At 42.6% G+C, this 21,177-nt stretch overlaps 1 protein-coding gene across 3 annotated transcripts in view; it reads left to right on the top strand.

The window, feature by feature from the left end:
* Positions 1–497: 497 nt before the first annotated feature.
* Positions 498–21,177, top strand: part of ampd3b (adenosine monophosphate deaminase 3b) — a 34,797-nt gene continuing 14,117 nt past the window's right edge. The window contains exons 1-7 of one of the 3 annotated variants that reach the window (XM_076271475.1): positions 498–617; positions 1,510–1,591; positions 16,675–16,897; positions 17,801–17,978; positions 18,386–18,551; positions 19,497–19,716; positions 20,949–21,078. In XM_076271475.1, coding sequence (XP_076127590.1) covers positions 1,534–1,591; positions 16,675–16,897; positions 17,801–17,978; positions 18,386–18,551; positions 19,497–19,716; positions 20,949–21,078 — 975 coding nt within the window. In that variant the 5' untranslated portion in view covers positions 498–617; positions 1,510–1,533. Of the gene's footprint in view, positions 618–1,509; positions 1,592–10,515; positions 10,650–12,872; positions 13,865–16,674; positions 16,898–17,800; positions 17,979–18,385; positions 18,552–19,496; positions 19,717–20,948; positions 21,079–21,177 lie in introns of those variants that run through there. The other 2 variants (XM_076271478.1, XM_076271477.1) reach the window with 2 other exon arrangements.

Below are 21,177 nucleotides of genomic sequence, written 5' to 3'. Positions count from 1 at the left end.
GACGGCTCTGCTGAGAAATAAAGTGGCCACATAAATCACCAGGCGTGACGAATTTGCATTGATAATCTACCTTTTGCTGCGGTCCCCTCTCCCATTTTAAGCTGTATAAAAGTCAATTAATTTATCACTATCTATTGTTATCATTTAGTTGTTTTAAATGCACTATGCTGAAACAGACACAATATCTGTGTACATTAGCATACCACTGAACCTCAGGACTTATTTGTCCATGAGCGTGCCACAGAACAGGGAAGTAAAATAGTTCCGTTTAACCCGTCTAACATAAGACATAATTTGCTCACAATTCTCAAGAACATGCATTCTGCTCACGTAAACTATACAGGCTAAAAGTGTAAACATCCTAGAACTCTACTGCCAAGTAGCCTAAATAGAAATGGTATGTGGTATGGTATGTCTGTCGCCTCTAAAGGGGATGTTCTCACTCTGCTGTGGCGCTGAAAGTTAACTGGTTGTGACATGCACTCATGTTGTCTTGCAGGCTGCAGTCTTAACGTTCTCAGGCAATCAGGAAGAAGTATCAAAAGAAGCAGGCAAGTCAGAAAGAAAGTGTGTCTGAGACCAGTTAACACACCAAAGGACCCACACTGAAAACAGAGGTGAGCAGTCCTGCATCTAATCCTCCATTCACCTAACTGTTCAACAGTGCTATTTCAGAACACATTCAGAAATTGCTAATGAGTGCTTTACTTTTCTCCTACTGGCATGTGTTAGCGTGCTTTTACAGAATCTGGTGGTGGGGAGGGAACCTGGCTAAGTTTCACAATGTGATGTCTCTTCTTTTTAATCCTGTGATGTGTGTGGTGATATCTGTAACAGTTGTGTAGTAAAGTTGGAACAGTTACTTAATGTTGACATTTTGGAATGCAATCTTGTGTTATCTGGGGTGGTGCAGGGGGCTAATCTGCAGCATTTCCTCAAAAAGAGGACTGACTGTGCACTTGCCAACAGTAAGCTGCTACTGTGCACTTGCCAACAGTAAGCTTAATAACTTTTTAATTGCAAGGGAAGTGGTTGGTGGGTGATTTTTAGTTTAATGGCCTCTAAGTGGGTAGCCATCAGCTAGCTGGGAGAGATTTAAGGGCTTTTAGAATGGGCTGTTTCTTGAATAAGTGCTTAGCTGAGGTCTACTGCAAGAGCTTTCTGACAGAGTGACTGTACTAAACTGTTGTGAACTGTGAGAGTGTGATAAGTGTTATCTGGCACAAACAGACAACAAGAATGGCATGTTGATCTTAACTGGTATAAGCTTATTCACTTCCTGTTCCTATATATATAGAAAACATTTACCCCCCAAAAACTTAAATTATTTAATGCTAATAATTGAAGAAATTAAAAAAGTTTTTTGTCATTGGTAGTCTTGTGCTAGTAAACAGCATGGCATTCAAAACAGCTCCTATTGTTAGAGGTGGTCATAGACACGTAGTGGACCCTGAAAGGGCTTTGTCTTGGTCGTCATCTCACAAGAGATATGTATCTGTTTCTGTGCAGGATAATTTCCCTTCACTGGCTAAGATGAGGAGGACAGAGAAACCTCTTTGCAAGCAGCAATCTACTCCCAACCTCGGGAAGGGTAATTCTACACACACACACGCACGCGCACACACACACACACACACACACACACACACACACACACACACACACATATACACATGCATGGGTCATTCTATAATTTGGGGTACAGTTTAAGTGTGCAAAAAAAATAAAATGAGTTTTTATCATTAAACTTTTTATAGTCATAGAACACACTTCAAAGATAACATGACAAGTATTTGCTGAGCTTAAACCTGTAAGACTTCAAGTATTTATTTGAAAAAAATATGTAATAACAGAAAATCTGTCAACTCTGTTAGACAAACTCAGTAATTATATATATTTAGCAAATATGATCATTTTTTTTTAATTATGCCTTCCCTAAGAGAACTTTTGTCTCTTCAGTCACTGAAGTAACTTTTCATACATTTGATAAGATTGCTACATTTTGTCCTGAAAAAAAAAACCAAACAGCACATTCCACTGAAACAAAAAACATATTGAGTAATCATTTTAAGAGCAAAATCTTAAACAAACAGAGTTGACACTCTCATTAAATGCTATTGACCACAGAGTTGACAACACATCATTGTCAGCTTTGTTCTCATTAATCTATGCAGAATTAACACAGAATTAACAGAATTAACAGAGTTGATAACAGAGTTGACAAGAACTTTGAAACGGACAAAAATTATATATTTTTTAAACTTAAATCTTAAATAATACAGAACATACACATTGTATATAACTGATGTTATAATAGTTAGTAAATGAATATCCAAAAAATAGATTGTTAAACTTAATAACATTATGTTTAGTCAAGTTGAATGCATGAATCTAGTTGGAGACTGTCAATAATATGGGGTGTAGAAAGATTGTTTTATTAGCATAACTGATTCCATAAAGATTTTTTTTTTCGATAATAACTAATAAGGGTGTCACGATTTCGATTTTATTTCGAAATAGATCGAAATTACATCTCAATCTCGAACTTCGAACTTAAAAGTAGAATCGACGATGCAGCCACACCCCCAATGTCACGTCCAGCGTGTATAGGGAGGGAAAGTGAAAACCAGCGCCCCAAGTGGTTGCGTTCCTATCGAAGAGCAGCTCCAATGTTAAAGGAGAATTCCGGTGTGATATTGACCTAAAGTGTATTGAAACATGATACCGAGTGTGAACGTATGTCTCATAGCCCATCTTGGCTTTTCCCCTGGTAGCATGGTTTGTTTATTAGCATGGTTAGCATTGCCACTTAACACTTACTGCCAGCTCTTCATGTGAGTAGAAGCACAACACCAGTTATCCAGACATAAAGGTTCCACCACGCGGTTTACATCACCTTCCGTTATTACAAAAATATGTAAACCAGTTAAGCAAATTGCCTATTGATCAGTTAGAGATTAAGCGCCCAAACCTGTGACGTCACATGCAACTGTAGTTTGTTATCACCATGTTACGACAAAAACTCAAAACAATTCAACTAATCCTAAAAATAAGGTATGACCACTTGAAGCAATAGAGGTGACCCCAGTGCCTAACATATGGAAGGCATTAAATTAAAATCCCAATGTCCACCGAGATATATTTTTTCTAAAAAAAAATCCCATCCCCTCCGCTAAACTCTAGGAACGCAACCACTAGATGGCGATGAGATTACTTTCCCTCCCTATGCCAAGACGCACAAACACACATGCACGTGCTGAACTGCAGCGTCAACACTCCTCTAATTTTAGGCTGCAGCCAGTTAAAATATAGGCCTACACACCAACCTACCGAAATCAAAGCCCCTCTTGCTACTTTGAAATCACCGGTGTGGAAGTATTCGTTCATTCACGTCAATTAAAACTAACTTAGCCTACTCAACTTAGCAAGTGAAAAGATGGTCTAATTACAGTCCAAAGTTACTTTAAGGCTTAAAATGCATATTTATAAGTACATATTCCATGAACACTAACCTTGGGTCTCTTCGGAGTGTGCTGAAACAATCAAATTAACATTCTGTGTTGTTTCATTTTACTATGTTTACGTCTCTGTTTTAGCCTAAAGTTAGTTCTGTTTACATTACAACCTCGCGGTTGGAACGGTTCAAAGCGGTTTCAAAACTAGATGTACCGCAGAGCGGTACAAAATATGACCGCCGCTCAGTCCTGTACAGCTGTTCCGCGAAAATAAATCACACTTCAATTTGTCTCCATATTTTACTCCATCCCCCACTCTTGAAACTTTTGTGTATGCTTGTTTGGCATGCCTGAGTGTGTGTGTGCGGCTGCACAGAAAGTAGCCTACTGGTGCTGAAAAGTTGAATAGATTGTAGAATAGCCAAAGAAGATGTAGCATTGTTATAAAACCTTTAAAATCTCTAAACAATCACAAGTAGGGCAGTTCATCACAGTTCATCCATTGCAACTGATTGATGAAAGGTCATTTACACCTGTAGGCTACATTGTATTTGGGAAAAGCAAAAGGTATCAGCATAATGTTATTTATGTATTTATTTGTTTGTTTGTTTGTTTGTTTGTTTATGAACAAAAACATCTCTGTCAGTTCCATGCCGTTTTCAACAGCTATCAAAAACAAAGGTCATTTTTGGATGGATGGATTTTTTGTGAATGTTTCTTCTTCTACATAAGATTTTAGTCATCTTTAGTTCATGTAATACTTCATTGTCAATGCACAAATTAAGTAACAGTAGTCTGAAACGTTATTGTTAATGCACAAATTAAGTAACAGTAGTCTGAAACGAAATGCTGTTTTACATGTAACCAGTGGTGCAAATAACTGACATGTCCAAATGGGCCTTGATGAAATGCGTCGCTAGACTGTTCATACACATTTTAACGGGCCAAAGTTGAAGAACTGTTGTCCGTTATTGTTTGTGCAAATATAGGCTGATTCATGTTCCCTTGCATTGTGTAACTGAGGTCCATGGCTAGTCTGGCTTTCACCAGACCAAGCTCAATCTTTTAAGAAATCAAAAAATAAATAGCGTGCAGATCAGGCTGGGTTCATCTGGCACCCGATATTGTTTAATTTTCCGATTGAGATATCCACGCTCTGGCTATTCTAAATGCAAAAATGCATCAGGGAGTTATGACAAAACTGTAACTAACAAACTAGATCCTAATAGAAAGCTGTTAGCTTCCCTAAGCTACAGGTAGGCTTATAAGGTAGGCCTATTTAGGCTACAACATACATTTTCAATAGGCTATGCTGGCGACACAAATAAAATCTCCTTTGGAAACCAATAGCTTACGCCTTACAGTATCAAGCGGACTTAAACTGCCATATTGTGGCGAAAAGTTGTAATAAAATTCATGCAGCTCCATGAGTTAAGGAAAGCGCGAATGAAGTAGCCACTTCTAAATGGGACCCACTACACAGTAGCTTAAGGTGTGTTGCTAAAGCAACCATAATGAAATGAAGGTGTCATTGTTTGGATACTTCACACACACGTGCTTTTTAATTTCACAGACTACAACTACCAAGCTGGAATCAAAGCACATCGATTCCCCTCTCACACACCCTGCACGCACTTAAAACGAAAAAAACAGGCGTCTTAGTCTCACGCATGTATAGGCAAAACTGTATCAGTAACGTTGGTAAATCTTCCATTGCACAGAATGATTTTTGTAGCACGTGCAACAAATGACAGTCGAAAGATACAATTACAGTGCTGCTATCAATTTGCTTGGTATATCCGCATTTCTAGTTTTCTACAAATGCAATCAATCAAATTGGCCTCCATCACTCAACCAACGCTAACGGTAACACTAGGTCCTTATTGATATTGCAACGATTTGATAACGAACCACACAGTTGTCCAATCAAAAGGTTTAATCACTGAGAACGAGAGCAGGGATACAGACCAAGACCAAGACCAAGACACAGAACACAATGCAAACAGGGCAGGTCAAGCACGCACACACACTACACATACAGGGGAGGACGCAGCCTCCCACACAAAAAGGATCACACACGAGGGAGAACTAAAAGGGAAACATGTTACAATAAAGACGCTAACATTACACACAAAACTAAGGAGAATAACGACATAAACCCCCCAAATGTTCGCTCTCGTATCCCAGGATGCCCTGCGCGGGAGAACGCCAACACTGTCTTTTGCGCCGACGTTACAATATTATAAGATTAACGTACCTGCAGTAAAAACCAAGCATGTCCGATAAACATCCTCAGATTTATGTCGGCTTCAAGAAGAAATGGGAATTAAATTTCATGTGAACATCGTCCTATCCTTATTAGACGTTCTCTGCGGTAAATTACAGTCCTTGTAGGAAGCGTCCATTGTTTTTTTCAACCCACTTTTAACTTCCAACAAAATTACGTCTCACTGCAACGATGCGCCATCTAGTGGACAAACGACTACTTATCGCCAATACTGGAAATGCAGCCATGATGATGGTGATGAATATTTATTATGGCTTTCTTTTAATCCTACTGAATTTGTAATTATGTATCGGCCGTTCTAATACCGATAGTATGTGGGTGCCTGTGTGTGTGTGCATGTGTATATGTGTGCACCGCCATCTACAGGCCAATGAGTGTACAGTCACTAAATGTACACATAACCTAATTTTTTTAAGACCCCCCCATGGATGAAATTCTACGAAACTTGGCATACCCCCAGAGAATGCCAGGTCAATCATACACATAAAATTTGGTGCAGTTCTGAACATCTTAACTGAAGATAGGGGCAATTAAAGCAGAATAATATTGCATTTTCATTTTTTACCGGGGGGGTGCAAATCACAAATGAGTGATTATGGGCCAGGTTGATGTGGGCCCTTGAGACCAACATACCATAAAAGATTCTTCATCCTCAGTGCCACGGTTCAGGTAGTTATTTAGGAAAAACTGTTCGGGGTTCGGGGGGCCCAGCACGGGGGTGGAGTGGCCCCCGGGGACGAAATGAATTTTTTCCGTAAAAGTCTAGTGGGGCTACATACCCACCAAATTTCATGTGCCCCGGTGGTTCGGTGTCCCGGGTATCGTTGACCAAAAATTCAGGAAGTAGATGACGGGGAAAAAAAAAAAAAAACTTTGACAATCCCTATATGACCGCTTCGCTAGCGGCGGTCATAATAAAAGCCCCCCGAAAAAGAAAAGGCCAAAAAGAGTAAATAACATATAAGGAATGCATTAATAGTAATATTTAAAAAAGATCGAAAATCGAATTGAATCGTGACTTTAAAATCGAAAATTACATCGAATCGAGGTTTTGGAGAATCGTGACACCCCTAATAACTAAATCTTTATCATGGAGACACGAAATATACATATGCTATATATATACAATATGTACAAGCATGGCATCCTTATGTTATCTAAATGGGGGACAGATACCATAACTGCTCTCAACATTCCATGACCCATTGTCATGAAGGACCTAAAAATAACCCCCCACTGTCTTACTGCAAGAAGACGGAAATCGTCTGTGTATGATCTTGGTAGCCCCAAACAATGTTACAAACAATGATATCATAGACCAGTATGTTATGCAGCAGTTGGTTTGAGTGAGTTGCTTGAGGTTCTCCATTGTTATTGCCATCCTTGTGGCATGAGATGGTATTGAACAGCATGCATGTTGGAACAAGGAACACTCTAGAACAATTTTGAGGTTACTGGTCTCTCTCTGCAGCGTGAGATCACAAATGTTCCAGTTGGGAGAGACTTCAAACAAAGAATGTGCAGGAATACAAAGCCTTCTGGTTCTCTCAGTGGCAAAACCCATGTAGCTTGTGGAGGAAGCATCACATATTCTTTGGGACTTACACAGCCTTACACATACAGTCCTGCTGCATAGCCAGTTGAATTCCTGCAGGACACAGTGCTTACGCGTGGATATAATCTATAGAGCACAGGCGAGAGGACCAGGAACGCATTGCACCAGTGTAGTCTTATTCAGATAAACTCTTCTCTACCTGTCACTATAAACTACGAGCAGTAGAACAGTGTCCAGGACACACGTTGTGCTGGCTCGAGCAGGACAGCATACTTGGCACAGTAACACTGACTTGGTCTGGGAGAAGCATGATCTCCTGTAGGGTTTGCATGCACTGCGAGTTTGAACAAGTGTCTTCAAACAAACCGGTTGGTTTACTTCACTCCGTAGTTCATCAATTGCTGTGAAGGCTGTTCAGAGGAATGCCTGTAATTGTGTGTGACGGAGTTCCCATTCCGGATCAGGCTTAGGGCAGTGTTATACAATGCTTTGAAACACACACTCTGATAGAGGCACGCACTAATTTCAACGTTGCAGCAGCATTTTACATAAACAGTGATAACACACAAAATGCAGAAGTGAGAACAGTTTTTACTTTGTAGGTGAATATATTCACAAAACTATTGCACTAGATAAAAATAGGCTACTGCAATGAACATTCAAAGCAGTCAAGACTAGTGAAACTGCACATCTCTCACTCATCGTTTGCACCAGAGTTAATGTGTGCAATTACACATCCGTAACAATTGTTGTTTTAGCATGCATTGCAGAGTAGTGCACTAACTAACGGTAAATGAACATTTGCATGTACTTGTTGAAAGGGTGTCTCTTCACAGCCTGTGCAGATGATATCAGAGGAATTCTATTCGCTCTGTTTGGATCCTCCACCCCCATGAATCTGAGTTATAATGTAAGAAGAACAGGTGAGCCACCAGGCAGCACAACGAAGCCAAGCCAAGCCGGATAAGTTTCAACACTGCAGCAGATGCATTTCTAACAGTGCACCAGGTCAACAACTGTTGGGCACACTAGCTTAGCTTTTGTGTAATACATGTAAAAGCTATTCTGTCTAGACTGAGTCTCAAGAATTTGGTTTTCTCATTTATGTTTACATTGGCCTACATACGGTACAAAGCTCCATGAGGCACTGCATTCTTTCTCATGACTGTAAGCAATGGTTAAGCAAGTCTGACAGATTGAGGGGACTTGGCCAAAATTCTGAATGTTTACAACTCTCATGCCCCTCCCCCACTACCACCGAGAACCCTCTCATTGAGTTTGTGCTCGTCAGTGCGCACCACACTGCACCAGACTGTGATTGACAGTCAGATCTCACACAGCCCTGCTCTGATTGGACCAGAAAAACCGGGAGCTGTGGATTTTTGCAAAACAAATAACAGGCTCTAGGTGGAGGTAGAAATGAGGGTTTTTTTCTAAAACCGGCTGATTTATGTTGTTCTGTCGGAGCATAGTATCGGTTTCAGTGAATATGATCAAAAAAATCTTGCCAACTGCAGCTTTAACTTCTGCAATGGTAAAACTGGCAAAGCTTCCATATTATTAAAGGATAATTCCGGTGTGATTTTGACCTAAAGTGTTTTGAAACATGATACCGAGTGTGAACGTATGTCTCATAGCCCATCTCGGCTTGTCCCCTGCACTCCGAAATCTGGCGCTAGTTAGCCGATGCTACCAACAAGGCGGTCAATGGTGGTGCCTCGGCATCGGCATAGCCATGCAAATAAATCACTGTTTTACACCATTTACGAGGCTCAATGTATCTCCACACTTCATTGGTAGACTTCCGAGGGCCCTGACATTTAAAACGAGACATTGAGAACTTTGAAAAAGCACTGGTAGTTTACTTACAAGACGATTTATACAGACAGTATCTTCTCGAAGTTTAGCATTTGCAGCCATCTTGAATTTAGTCACGATAAGTCGAGCGACGAGTAAGAATGAACAGGTATCAGGGATCAGATTCCAAAAATAATTCCGTGGAAATGCATGGATTCCAGTTGCTGCTACTGGAAGAAACTGTAATCCATGCATTTCCACAGAATTATTTTTGGAATCTGATCCCTTATCATACCTGTTCATTCTTACTCGTCGCTCGACTTATCGTGACTAAATTCAAGATGGCTGCAAACGCTAAACTTCGTGAAGATACTGTCTGTATAAATCGTCTTGTAAGTAAACTACCAGTGCTTTTTAAAAGTTCTCAATGTCTCGTTTTAAATGTCAGGGCCCTCGGAAGTCTACCAATGAAGTGTGGAGATACATTGAGCCTCGTAAATGGTGTAAAACAGTGATTTATTTGCATGGCTATGCCGATGCCGAGGCACCACCATTGACCGCCTTGTTGGTAGCATCGGCTAACTAGCGCCAGATTTCGGAGTGCAGGGGACAAGCCGAGATGGGCTATGAGACATACGTTCACACTCGGTATCATGTTTCAAAACACTTTAGGTCAAAATCACACCGGAATTCTCCTTTAAGGTCATAGCATTCTCAGCCAAAATGACTTCTGCCAATTTAACTTTGATTTTATTGTTGAACATCTTTTGACCTATGATAGTGCTCAATAGCAACCAGAGTGAGTTGAGTGTAGATTTGCTCCGGTGGATTTCAGCAAAACTGTGTTGATTAAATTTATGATCCTGATAATACCCTAATCTCTCTCAGGTGTTGGAGATGAACTGTTTTACTTTGAGGGAGTACACAGATGAAGTGTGCGTCACTGTTTCCCCAATCAGAAAGGAAACTACGGTAGTGGCCTGTGGATCCCTCTGTCTTGTTCTTTTTCTGACACTCTTCTCATGAGTGAGAAGAGAAAAACCCCTGATATTCCCAGGCTTTGGTCCTGACAAGTGGCCGTTTGTTTTTGAAATAGCTGCAGCTAATAGCGACCATCTAAAAAAAGAGAGCCCATGGTTAGGGCTAACACTACTGTGTAATTTATGAGATCTGGAAGCCCTCTGCTTAGCTTGGCAGGCTCTTTGATGTTGGCAGCTAGTTGAGCGAGAGAGAGAGAGAGAGGTGAATTTATAGATGGTGGCATTGAGAGAGAGAGAGAGAGAGAGGGAGAGGTGAATTTATAGAGGGTGGCATAAAGAGAGAGAGAGAGAAAGAGAGAGAGAGAGAGAGAGCCTGGGATATAATGTTGAAGGGTGGTGGCATGGACAACTCTCCTTGATTGTTTCCCAACAAATGGAAAGGTTGGGACCACGTCAACAAGAGCGGGGGAGGAAAAAAGCAGCTGAAGGAAACAGCCCCATAGACTGCCACACACAAAGGGACTCACCCAGCCAGAGAGACAGACGCCTGAACGCAAAGGTACCACCGATAGCAGGTAAACAAATCTCCACACACATCACACACTGCTCTAGCAAGCATAAACGCAAACTCAGCCGGGGGTGGTGGGTAGCTGGGAGGGGGGGTTCGTGCAGGAAGGCCAAGCTGTAAACATGTATCACTACCGGACTTTCACAGATTGCACTGCCAGATTGTGGCGGGTTGCTAGGCTCCGAGGGGCACAGCTAAGAATTGTCACCCGGCTAAAGGCAGCAGGGATAGATAGGAGATCAGCTGGCATTAGCAAGGGGGTTTGCGTGAACTCTTGCACTTGTGTGCATCGCAGAGAGAAAGTGAGTGATGGACGCGTTTTATTTTTAAAGCTGAAAGGGGAGGGGAGGGGAAATCATTGTGCGCCTCTCTCCTTCTCAGGAGCCCAAGGTCAACATGTAGACTAGAGTGTGTCAACATGCAACTCTAAGTGGGGGTGACTCTGAGCTATGCTGTGCAGGACAGTGTGTTCTGAATGCCACTTCTCTGAAGTCTACTTCCTGCTTTTTTGTGTTGTTTATGCTGAAAGTCAATTTGGCTTAGGCTAACCTGGCTAGGGCACAAGGGTGGCATGGTGTGGTTGTGAAGGTAATACGGATAGGTGCAGTTTTTGAGCTAAGGGTGTGTGCTGTAGTGTGAGGAATGTTTGCCGCTTTGCCTTACACAAGGTGAGGCTTGTCCCCAGCTATGGGAGGGGTTTGAGGTTAGATTTAGTTGCACTGGTAGGCACTGACAATGTCAATGTCTCTCCATGGAGAAAGAAAAGAGAAAGAGAAAGAAAGTCCAGTTAGATGCAGAACAAGAACAATTTGCATGTGCTTAAGCAGTGGGCATTGGCTTGGCACGCTATGTTTCCATATTGAGAGTCTGGCATTGTGTTAACGCGGAGCAGCCCTTGGACACTGGCCCTAGCTCTGTGTTAATGCCAGGTGCATAGCTCCACGGCTGTTGTCTTGGTGGCCTGTGTCATCGGTGAGAACACCAAACACTTCCCAAAAGGCTATTTCCAAGAGCACAGTAAAACAAGAGATTCACCTCTCTCTCGTTCTCTCTTTGTAAAGCAAAGGGTTGTTTCACAAGTAATAACTAATTTTTAAAGCTGCAATTTGCACCTTTCTTGAGATAGTACGTAGTTTTTAGTAGCTGCAGAGCTGCATATCAGGGAGAAATACTCCAACACACAATAAACTCATACATTTCAGGCAGAAAGCCTATTTGTTTTGTTTTGTTTGATTGTTTTGTGTGTGTGTGTATTTGAGAAACTCTGTTTAAAAGAGAACATTAGAGGTTAGTAGATCCTGTCATGGGCTGTCACATTACTTTATCTGTGAATATGTGCAGGAACTGTTTTGATTTTTCAACTATAACAGTTGTGGAGTCAAGCCTGGGTTACTGTGGCAGTATGCGAGTTGCTCATAACTCGTTCCTAACTATGTTATTGAGTTATGCAGTGTTTTTGGTCAGGAGCAGGGGAAAAGACTGTTTTGTCTACCGAACTCCCTTGTTGGATAGACCTCATGCTGTCACCTTTTACTTTGTGTGCCTCAGATCACAGAGGGAAAGTGATTTGTCACTTTCCCTTTTCTCTGTAACTTGCACACACCCACAAACACAGACAGACAAACACACATGCACTCTGTGAAATAATATTTTGTTAAGCTTTAACAGAAGAATCCATTCAAGAGTTTAAGATCTTACAGAAACACAAGTATCAAAGTAAAAACAACTCATAGTCCGTCTTTGTCATCTTCCCCTCACATTACCCCCTTTTTATTATTTGTAATAACCATCACGTCAGACACAATCCGTCTTATATTCATAAGCTTTAGGCTTGAGTCATCATATCATTAAAGGGTGGTAGCCATTCTTCATCTTCCTTGTTGTCCATCGCTAAAGCAGTATACCGAACCATTTGTAGTCCTACAGTGCGTTCAACCAAGCGCATAATCAGGGCTCTAACACAAGGTAGGCTGTAACACAACAAACCTCAAATGCTAACAGAATGAACACTTTCATCACAGGGACTTCCAACCCTACGCGTAAGCAGCAATCCAGTTCCCGATTTAACTGACCCACCCAAATTATAACCACGGTTTTCTTTATCACAACTTCAAATTATTACCTTAATTAAAAAAAAATAAAATAAAATTAAACTATGTTGCTTTAAAGTCAACTTGTGTTATTTTAAACATTATATCAGACTCTTTCTCACCGTTTTATCAGGTTGAGGTGACTTTGTAGATCCTTGCCCTCTTCCTTCTTTCCATGGGGTACCTGTGGAGACTGTCCGGTCCTCAGGTCTCAACGCAGAGAATATGGGGCTGGGGAATTTGTCCGAGGATGATCAGTCACCTTTGCCTCAAATTCTGGACGCTGTCAACCAAACAAAAGCCATCCTCGTTGCCATTTATGTGGAAGAAATGTTGCTTAAAGATCTATAAATACTGAGCCTGAGATAAGGTTTTTGTCTTTCTCGTTAGTAGTTTATTAATCTCTACAGAGAGGTCTCATATGCATCAGGCAATCGGGATACAGAGACAATCAATTTCAATTCAGTATCAAATAGAAAGAACATAAAGAACTAGGTTAGGCTTCCACAGAAGAACTAAGTCAAAAAGGTAATAGAAGTATCAATTATGAGGAAAATTAAGAACTAGATTAAGCTTTAACAGAAGAATCCATTCATGAGTTTAAGATCTTACAGAAACACAAGTATCAAAGTAAAAACAACTCATAGTTAGTCCATCTTTCCCCCTCACAGCACACACACACACACACACACACAGACAGTATTTCAGCATTTGAGACTAGGGGGGCTGTTGTTGCCGGCTCCGTTTGACAGCCAGCTGTGACATGCTGGTGAGGATTAGTGTCCCTTGCCACTGCCATGACGCGACCACGCTGGCTCGCCCCCTTAAAATAGAGAGGCGAGAAGGATACTCAAGACGAGGACGGGCAACCTGATTGGGCTCATAGATCACACAGCGACGGTAGATGCCACATCATTGCACCACTGCACCCTGTATCTACACCAACCACAAGAGGAAACCAGGGCAGAGACTTAAAGCAGAGACAGAGAGAGACACAGACAGGCACGCACGCACCCATACACCCATACACCCACACACACACACACACATACACAGACAGGCACGCACGCACCCATACACACACACACACACACATACACAGACGGAAGCATGTCTCTGGTTGCTGTGGAAGGTAAGAGAGAAATGAGAGAGAGAGAGTGTGTGTGTGAAGTGAACCGTGAGTGTATGAGTCACATGATTTGGGGGACAAAGGGGCTTTTTCTTAAGCGTGGTCACTCATTGTCATAGGGGTCAGGTGGTATGGTAAGATCTGTTGAATACTGTTGAAACTGACCCCAAAGGATCATAGGAAGCCTGAATGGTTTGGAATGGTTTGTGACATGATGATAGTTGAGGTCATTCACAATAGGCCATCAGGTAAGAAATGTCTGCTATTCAGGAGCAATGATGAGTTCTCTGTCTGTGACACTTTCAAGTTAGCTAACAGTGAGATAAATTCAAGGGGAGAAGTATGGTTCTCACAAATCATGTCCTGTCTCTCTGTGCTTATCGTGTCAGTTATTGTGCTGTTGAACGCTTTAAAACACATAGTATATGCTGTTGTAAATTGTTTAACTGTATGTGGGTCAGACCGCTGTCTGCATCCCATATTGATGTGATCTGGTGGGCACAGCTGTTCTGGAAACAACGAGAACACGCTGCGTTGGCCTGTGAGGTATGTAGGCTTCCTAGAAGGGCTGGGTACAGAACTGACTGGAAACGTCGCGTTGTGGAAGCCACCCAACCCTTCGGTCGCTCCGATTGTAATGTTAGCCTTACGCACTTACATACACACACCTCCTCTGAAGGCGCCAGGACTGTTGACACTGTGTCAAAGCATTAGGTTACATGTCAACATGGGTGGAGGTCAATAGAGAGGCATCCACGCGTCGTGCTATCTAGGCTCCCCATCTTGGCCCTCATATTTAGACGAGTAGACACACACACACACACACACACACACACACACAAGATGTTCAACTGTACCTCATGGTATTTGGAAGCCAGCCACTTCAGCTGACCCAGTATTTATCCTGACGTGTAAACAGCAGCAGCAACACGCAGAGAAACGGCCAGTCTTAGCCTGTGTGTTCAGCTGTCTCCTAGCCAGCCAGTAGTCCAGTCAGAGCGGACACTCAGCGGTGGCTCAGGCCATGGGAATGGAGGGACAGCTGCTGCAGTGTGTGAAAACATGCTGCAGGGGGTTGAACGAGGGCAAAGACAAGGAAGCCAGGATGGAGGAGAAGGACTTGAGTTCAACACTTGAGTAGAAAATTGCATCATTCACATTGGCAGATCTGTCAGTTGAAGTAGATTGCAACATGTCTGTTTACATTTAAGGATTTGTATTTAGAGGCTTTGGAAGTAAAAATATGTTTTTTAACTGATAAATGCTTTGTTTTCTGTATTTATAGTTGTGTATGCACTAGAGTATTTGAATTTCTGACATTCATCATTCAAGTCAAAAAGTTGAAGCTGCGAAACACGAAAACATCCAGCTGCATTTCTGGTGAACAGCTGCTGGTTTGTCTGCCAGTTTCCCAAAAAAGCATTGTGTTCTTGCAACACAAACAAGATTTAGAGTTTAGTCACATGAATAATGCCATAGCAGTTGCTAACACTTTATCACTAGCTTATACAACCTTTATTGTGCTGTAACCAGGTCAATAAGAACTGTGCAATCTTACACTGTTAAACAGCATTTTGCTACTTCAGTTTAATTTTGCTACTTCAGTTTAATGTGATAAGTAACAATTAAAGTTTGCACTTGCTGTTCAATGCACTGCAGCACTTTATTACACCCCTAAATGGTTTCATTATTCCTCTTAAGTAGCCATTTAGGATTTACACCTGATAACTTTACACATCTATCAGGCCCTGCCCCCTCCCCACGCACAGTTTATCTGTTACTGGCTGCTGCAGCTGACACGTTAGCTAGCTTGTCTTCGTCTTGATGAAGAATTGTCCCACCCCCAGGTACTCAGGATTAGCTCTGCACCTTTACTACACATGAACTGATGCCTGAATTGGCCCACCTGGTGTTTGGTCGAAACATAGATCCAAATCAGAAACCCCCCAAAGCCATGACACTGGCTGTGTTGTAATTGGCATGCTAGTGCCCTGGCTGTGTTGTAATTGGCATGCTAGTGCACTGGCTGTGTTGTAATTGGCATGCTAGTGCACTGGCTGTGTTGTAATTGGCATGCTAGTGCCCTGTATATGGCTTTCTCCAGCTGCTGCCCAGACCAGAGGCAGAGGGCATGCAGTGTGAGGTCAAAGGTGAAATGCTGTGTGCCACAAAAGCAGGACCCTTGTTGACAAGCTCTTTTAAAGGTTGCCTGGTCAGCCATGTCATTGGCGGGGGGGCGGGGTATAGGAGGTTGTTTCGAGTGCAGGGCAGGCAGAAACCTGAGTTGAGGGAAGTGTAGAGCTGCAGACATGTTAACCGCTGTTAAGCGTTTTAAGCGGCTCCTCTTTCAGGTCGTCTTGGCAAACACATGTTTTAACTACCTGTAAGATAATGTTTTTAATTCCAGCTCCACTACCACAGGGCATCACCTTGCAATAACCATATCTAATTTGATATCCATACCATCGCTAAATTTAACTTTCTGCAAAAAGTAACAACACAGGTCAGCATGAGGCCGTCCAACTAGGTTTACGCATTTGGTAGAGGTGTGGTGACCTAATTAACCCAGATCATCTGGGACCAGTTGTGCTGAAAAACACCACCAGCCAACCCTGGCTGTTATGGTTGTGGTGAGTATGGCATGCAGGTCTCAGCAAAAAACTCATTGAACCATCACAAAACTCATTTCACCATCTGCAGGAGAGGTAGCCACCGCTTCCTCTTTGAGAGGAGAGGTTGTTATTTACCGTTTCACCACTGTGTGTGATCCCGCTCAGCTAAAATTGACCCCCCCCCCCCTTTCCACATTGTAGAGATGCCTCGTCAGTTCCCGAAGATCGCCCTGAGCGAGGTGGATGAGAAGGTGCGGCTGATGGCTGAGCGGGTGTACGCATCGGCGCTGAAGGAGGAGAACATCAAGGATACGATGTCCATGTTCACCGTGCCCGAGGACTGCCCCATCGGACTGCACCAGGCCAAGGAGCACGAGATTCTCAAGGAGATGGCAGAGCAGCATTCCGAGCAGAGTACCAAGAGGTCAGCCAGAGCAGGTTGCTATGGGGATGGGAGGGTTGATGGGGGGCAGTGGGGGAGCTGGGAGACTGACCACAGGTGCGTTTGTAACAGAGATCTGGACAAAGTGAATTCTTTCAAATGGGGAATTTCTGTGTTGGCTGCCTTAAATCCACACTGCTGGGGCCTGTAGTACAGCGGGTCATCACATGTTGGCAATATTCGCAAACAGAGGAGAATGTTGGAGGTGAACTGTTTTTCATTGAACATTTTTTGCATAAATTCAAATGGTAATCCTTTGTCCAACATCCATGTGAATTCACCAAGAACTGCCTCACACAAACGTTCACAGTGAACTCAAAACAAACAAACAAACAAAAATGCTTGCAAGCATCTGCAAACCTTTGCCTTTGCCTCTTCTAATTTGAACTCACTTGAGGAGAGTGTCAGGTTAATCGAGATGGCCCTGAATGTTGTACCGAAGCCATTTGAGGTTAGCAGGTGCAGGGTAATTGGTGTATGTGTTTGTAGGTGTGTGTTGGGCCTGTTAATGCCAGTGCTGAGGGAGTCAGAATGAGACAGCAAGGTTTTTATTTCATGATGAGTCTATTTAGTAACGGCATGTAACAGATGCTGTCAAACTAAAGAGACAGGACAGGAGAGATTACATTTCATTAGCACCTCAGTGTCATTCTGAAGGTGTTGGGAGCTACAACAAGAGGAGCACAATTGCATTTTTACATATAGGCTAGGCTCTTAGTCAACTCACCACTCACCATAAGAGATCAATCTTTCCATAAGACATTGATTATACACAAATTAGTGCACAAGAAATGTATCCAAGTTTGTATCTTGTCACCTTGGGTGGTTGGATACATGTGGATTTTGCCTCTTGGCATTACTGACTTAATGATGCCATTTCCACAGAAAGAAGAATCTGATGCTAAGGCGCTCCCAATCCTTGTCCCAGCAGTACCCCAATGTGTGCCCAGACTGGGCGTTCACGGTCATCTCTCCCCTCCTCTCCCCAACCGATGCCACGGACGGCAAAAAGAGTGTCCCCGATTTCCAGCGGGTCACCATCAGCGGCGACTACTGTGCAGGGGTGAGGAATCCAAAATGCATGCTATAGTATACACAAAGACTATTTTAATTAGTATATTGAATTAGTGAATTAGTATAGGTCGGTGTAAGTTGGTTATTATAATAATATCGACATACACAGTTGACATCTACAACACAAATTACATATAGCATATCTAACTCATAATCTGATTTGAATTTCTTATATTCTATCAATAAAGTATCTATCTATCTATCTATCTATCTATCTATTTAATATAAAAAATGAACTTTAACTTTTAATGTTTAAAGACTGCTGTGAGGAACACCTCTTGCTAATTCATTTGCTAATAGTGCAGTGGGGGATCTCTCACACATTAGTGTATGCTTGGAAATTGGAAAAAGCAAAAGACTTTGTGGTATGACTTTTGCGTGCTCTCTCTGCTCCAGGTCACTGTGGAGGACTATGAGCAGGCCGCCAGGAGTCTGCTCAAAGCGCTGTTCATCCGGGAGAAGTACTCCAAGCTGGCGTACCACCGCTTCCCCCGCACCACTGCCCGCTTCCTCCGCAACGCCAGCGACGAGAAGTGGAGCGAGGAGGATGAAGTCATGCCAGGTTCGGATTCCTCCAACACTCGAAGCTCGCAGACATTAGGTCACTAGGGGGTTGCTAGATTCCGTCCAAGATTCCTGAGGTGGAATCTTTTCAGGGTTTTTTTTCCCCCGTCCTTCTGGACATTCTGACTGAGCTTGTTATTGTAGACATGTTGATGTTTGCGAGACATAAGCTAAACATTTCAATATGCTTTGGATTTCATCAAACTGATCAGTTGTTAGTGCTTACTCGTCAGGAATGCACTGCCTGTGCTCAGGCATGACTTACTCACGGCAGATGAACAGCAGCATGGAGAAAACACTGCTCTTGATTTTGTAGTCATCCATGATTGACAGCTTACAGCCACGCAACTGTGAATATAGTACACCAACATTCATTAAGTTATGACGACGAAGCACAATCCCCGGTGTATTACACCACGCTTCTATGTTTAGATATTGAGACATTGGTGATTAAAAATGATCTCAGTGAGAAAGTTCATGTACATAAAAAAGTTCAGTTTAACATTTGTCAAAATGGAGTTTATTGCCAAATAGGTTTCCTTTGTTTCCTTTGAGAATTTGTGCTGGCGAAAGATGAGCATGATGACTCTAAAGGTGAAGAGTTGAGAGTGTTACCATGAGATACTCAGTGGAGTGCCATCACAGATGGAGGTAGATATGGAGTGCCATCACAAATGGAGGTAGATGGAGTTAAATGTAGCAATTTGGGAGAACAATTTGGCTGCTCAGCAGGAACATTGGCTTCCCATAGCACAAACACGCTCAGGGCACACAGGGACTCGGGTTCAAGTCCAGCCCGAGGTCATTGTCTGAACACTCCCTGTCTCCCTCTCCCACTCATTTCCTGTCAATCTCTCCACTGTACTGTCGAATAGAGGCTGAAAAATATAACTATTACTGCAGTAAATCCATAACTTCAGTTCCCTTTCTGCTTCCTCCTCAGACATCTGCCCCTGCCCTGGTGAGGGGGAGGACCCGTACACTATGGAGGACGTCCCCCAGGACTTGAACTACGAGCTGAAGATGAAGGACGGCATCATATACGTGTACGACAACGCCGAAGCCCTGAAGCAGGAGCAGCCGCGCAGCCTGCCCTACCCCGACCTGGAGACCTTCGCCATTGACCTAAGCCACGTGCTCGCCATGATCGTCGACGGGCCCACGTGAGTCAATATGCACCACATCCCCACTCTCCAGCGTTACCATGGTGACAACACTGATAATGATGTCATAATGTAAGCTCAGTGATCTATCTAGAACATTATATTCTACATCAAACGCAACCATGACAACCATGCAGTATGTAGCCTATTGCCCTTTTAAAAATAATGGAGTTCTAAACATAAGCGTCACTTGACGCACGTCAGACGCCGCCAGTGGGCTTTGGCCTTAAATAGGCCAGAGGCGTATGAGGACAGTGACAGAAAACAGTAGAGGCCAAGCCACCTCATCAGCCACCGCCATGCTCCCTCTATCCGTCATTTGCCCCTCTAGGTTTAAAATACTAACAAAGTTTTTAGAAACGCAGTCTGTTCAATAAATATTATATAGTAGTCTTTAAAATACTAAACCAGTAAAAGAAAAGTTAAGCATGTATCTGTGACAGAGGAAGCAAAGCAATCCAGCCACCTGTTGAAGCAGAAAGACTCATCTCAGACAGTTGGCAAGTCTCATGCAGCTTTGGTCCAGCTTTTGTGGCGCGGACCTCGTGGAATGGTGAGTCAGGCTTCTGACGCATCCGGCACACCCCCTAGACACTGATTTATGCCGACCATATGCCATAGCTGTAGGGTTTTTTTTTCTACATCTTTTTTTTTTTTTTTTTTTAAATCCCAGTGTTTTGGTCACGGTGAGCTTGTTAACACGACTGTGCATATGGTCCAATAAATCAGACAGGCCTCTGCTGAGCATCAGCGCATTGCAGATGGTCCACATCAAGAGTCACATTTTTAAATGGGAGCGGTAGATCAAGAAATGCTGGAGCGTGTCTGAGATGTCTTCTGTGGGATTTTCATTGCTGATTGATTGATAATATACACCTGAATCAATATAAAGAGGTGTGCTGCAATAGGCCTACAATAGACAGTATATAGTGCAGAATAAAGAGTAATGAGAGTGAAAAGGATTTCTTGCATGAAGACTTTCAGGTATGCAGGTGCACTGTAAGGATGGAGTAATATTTTTTTAGATTATCATACAACAGTTAGGTCCAGTAACGCATGATTAAACGAGAGATATTATTTCATTGATTACCTGTGGCACTTGGCATGGCCACATCACAACCATTGGGTATATCCTTCACCAATCCCACTCTCACTTATGCCATATTGCTGAGATATCTCCATAGAGTACCATAGAATACCTAATACAGAATACCTCCTTAATGTACATACAGGAAGACCTACTGCCATAGACGTCTAAACTTCTTGGCCTCCAAGTTCTACCTCCATGAAATGCTGAATGAGATGGCGGAACTGAAGGAATTGAAGGGCGTTCCTCACCGAGATTTCTACAACGTCCGAAAGGTAATCTCTAAACCATTTCACTAGCTATGATTAATCTTGCCTACATCTCAAATTCACCATCACCAGACAATTTTGTGTTCTTGTGTCTGTGTCTGTGTG

Source organism: Alosa pseudoharengus, unplaced genomic scaffold, assembly GCF_046254945.1.
Source record: "Alosa pseudoharengus isolate Yale_2024_CS ecotype anadromous, Long Island Sound unplaced genomic scaffold, YU_APseudo_1.1 YU_APseudo_1.1_scf_10, whole genome shotgun sequence".
Lineage (NCBI taxonomy): Eukaryota > Metazoa > Chordata > Actinopteri > Clupeiformes > Clupeidae > Alosa > Alosa pseudoharengus.
This window is presented reverse-complemented; position numbering and strand designations above follow the sequence as displayed.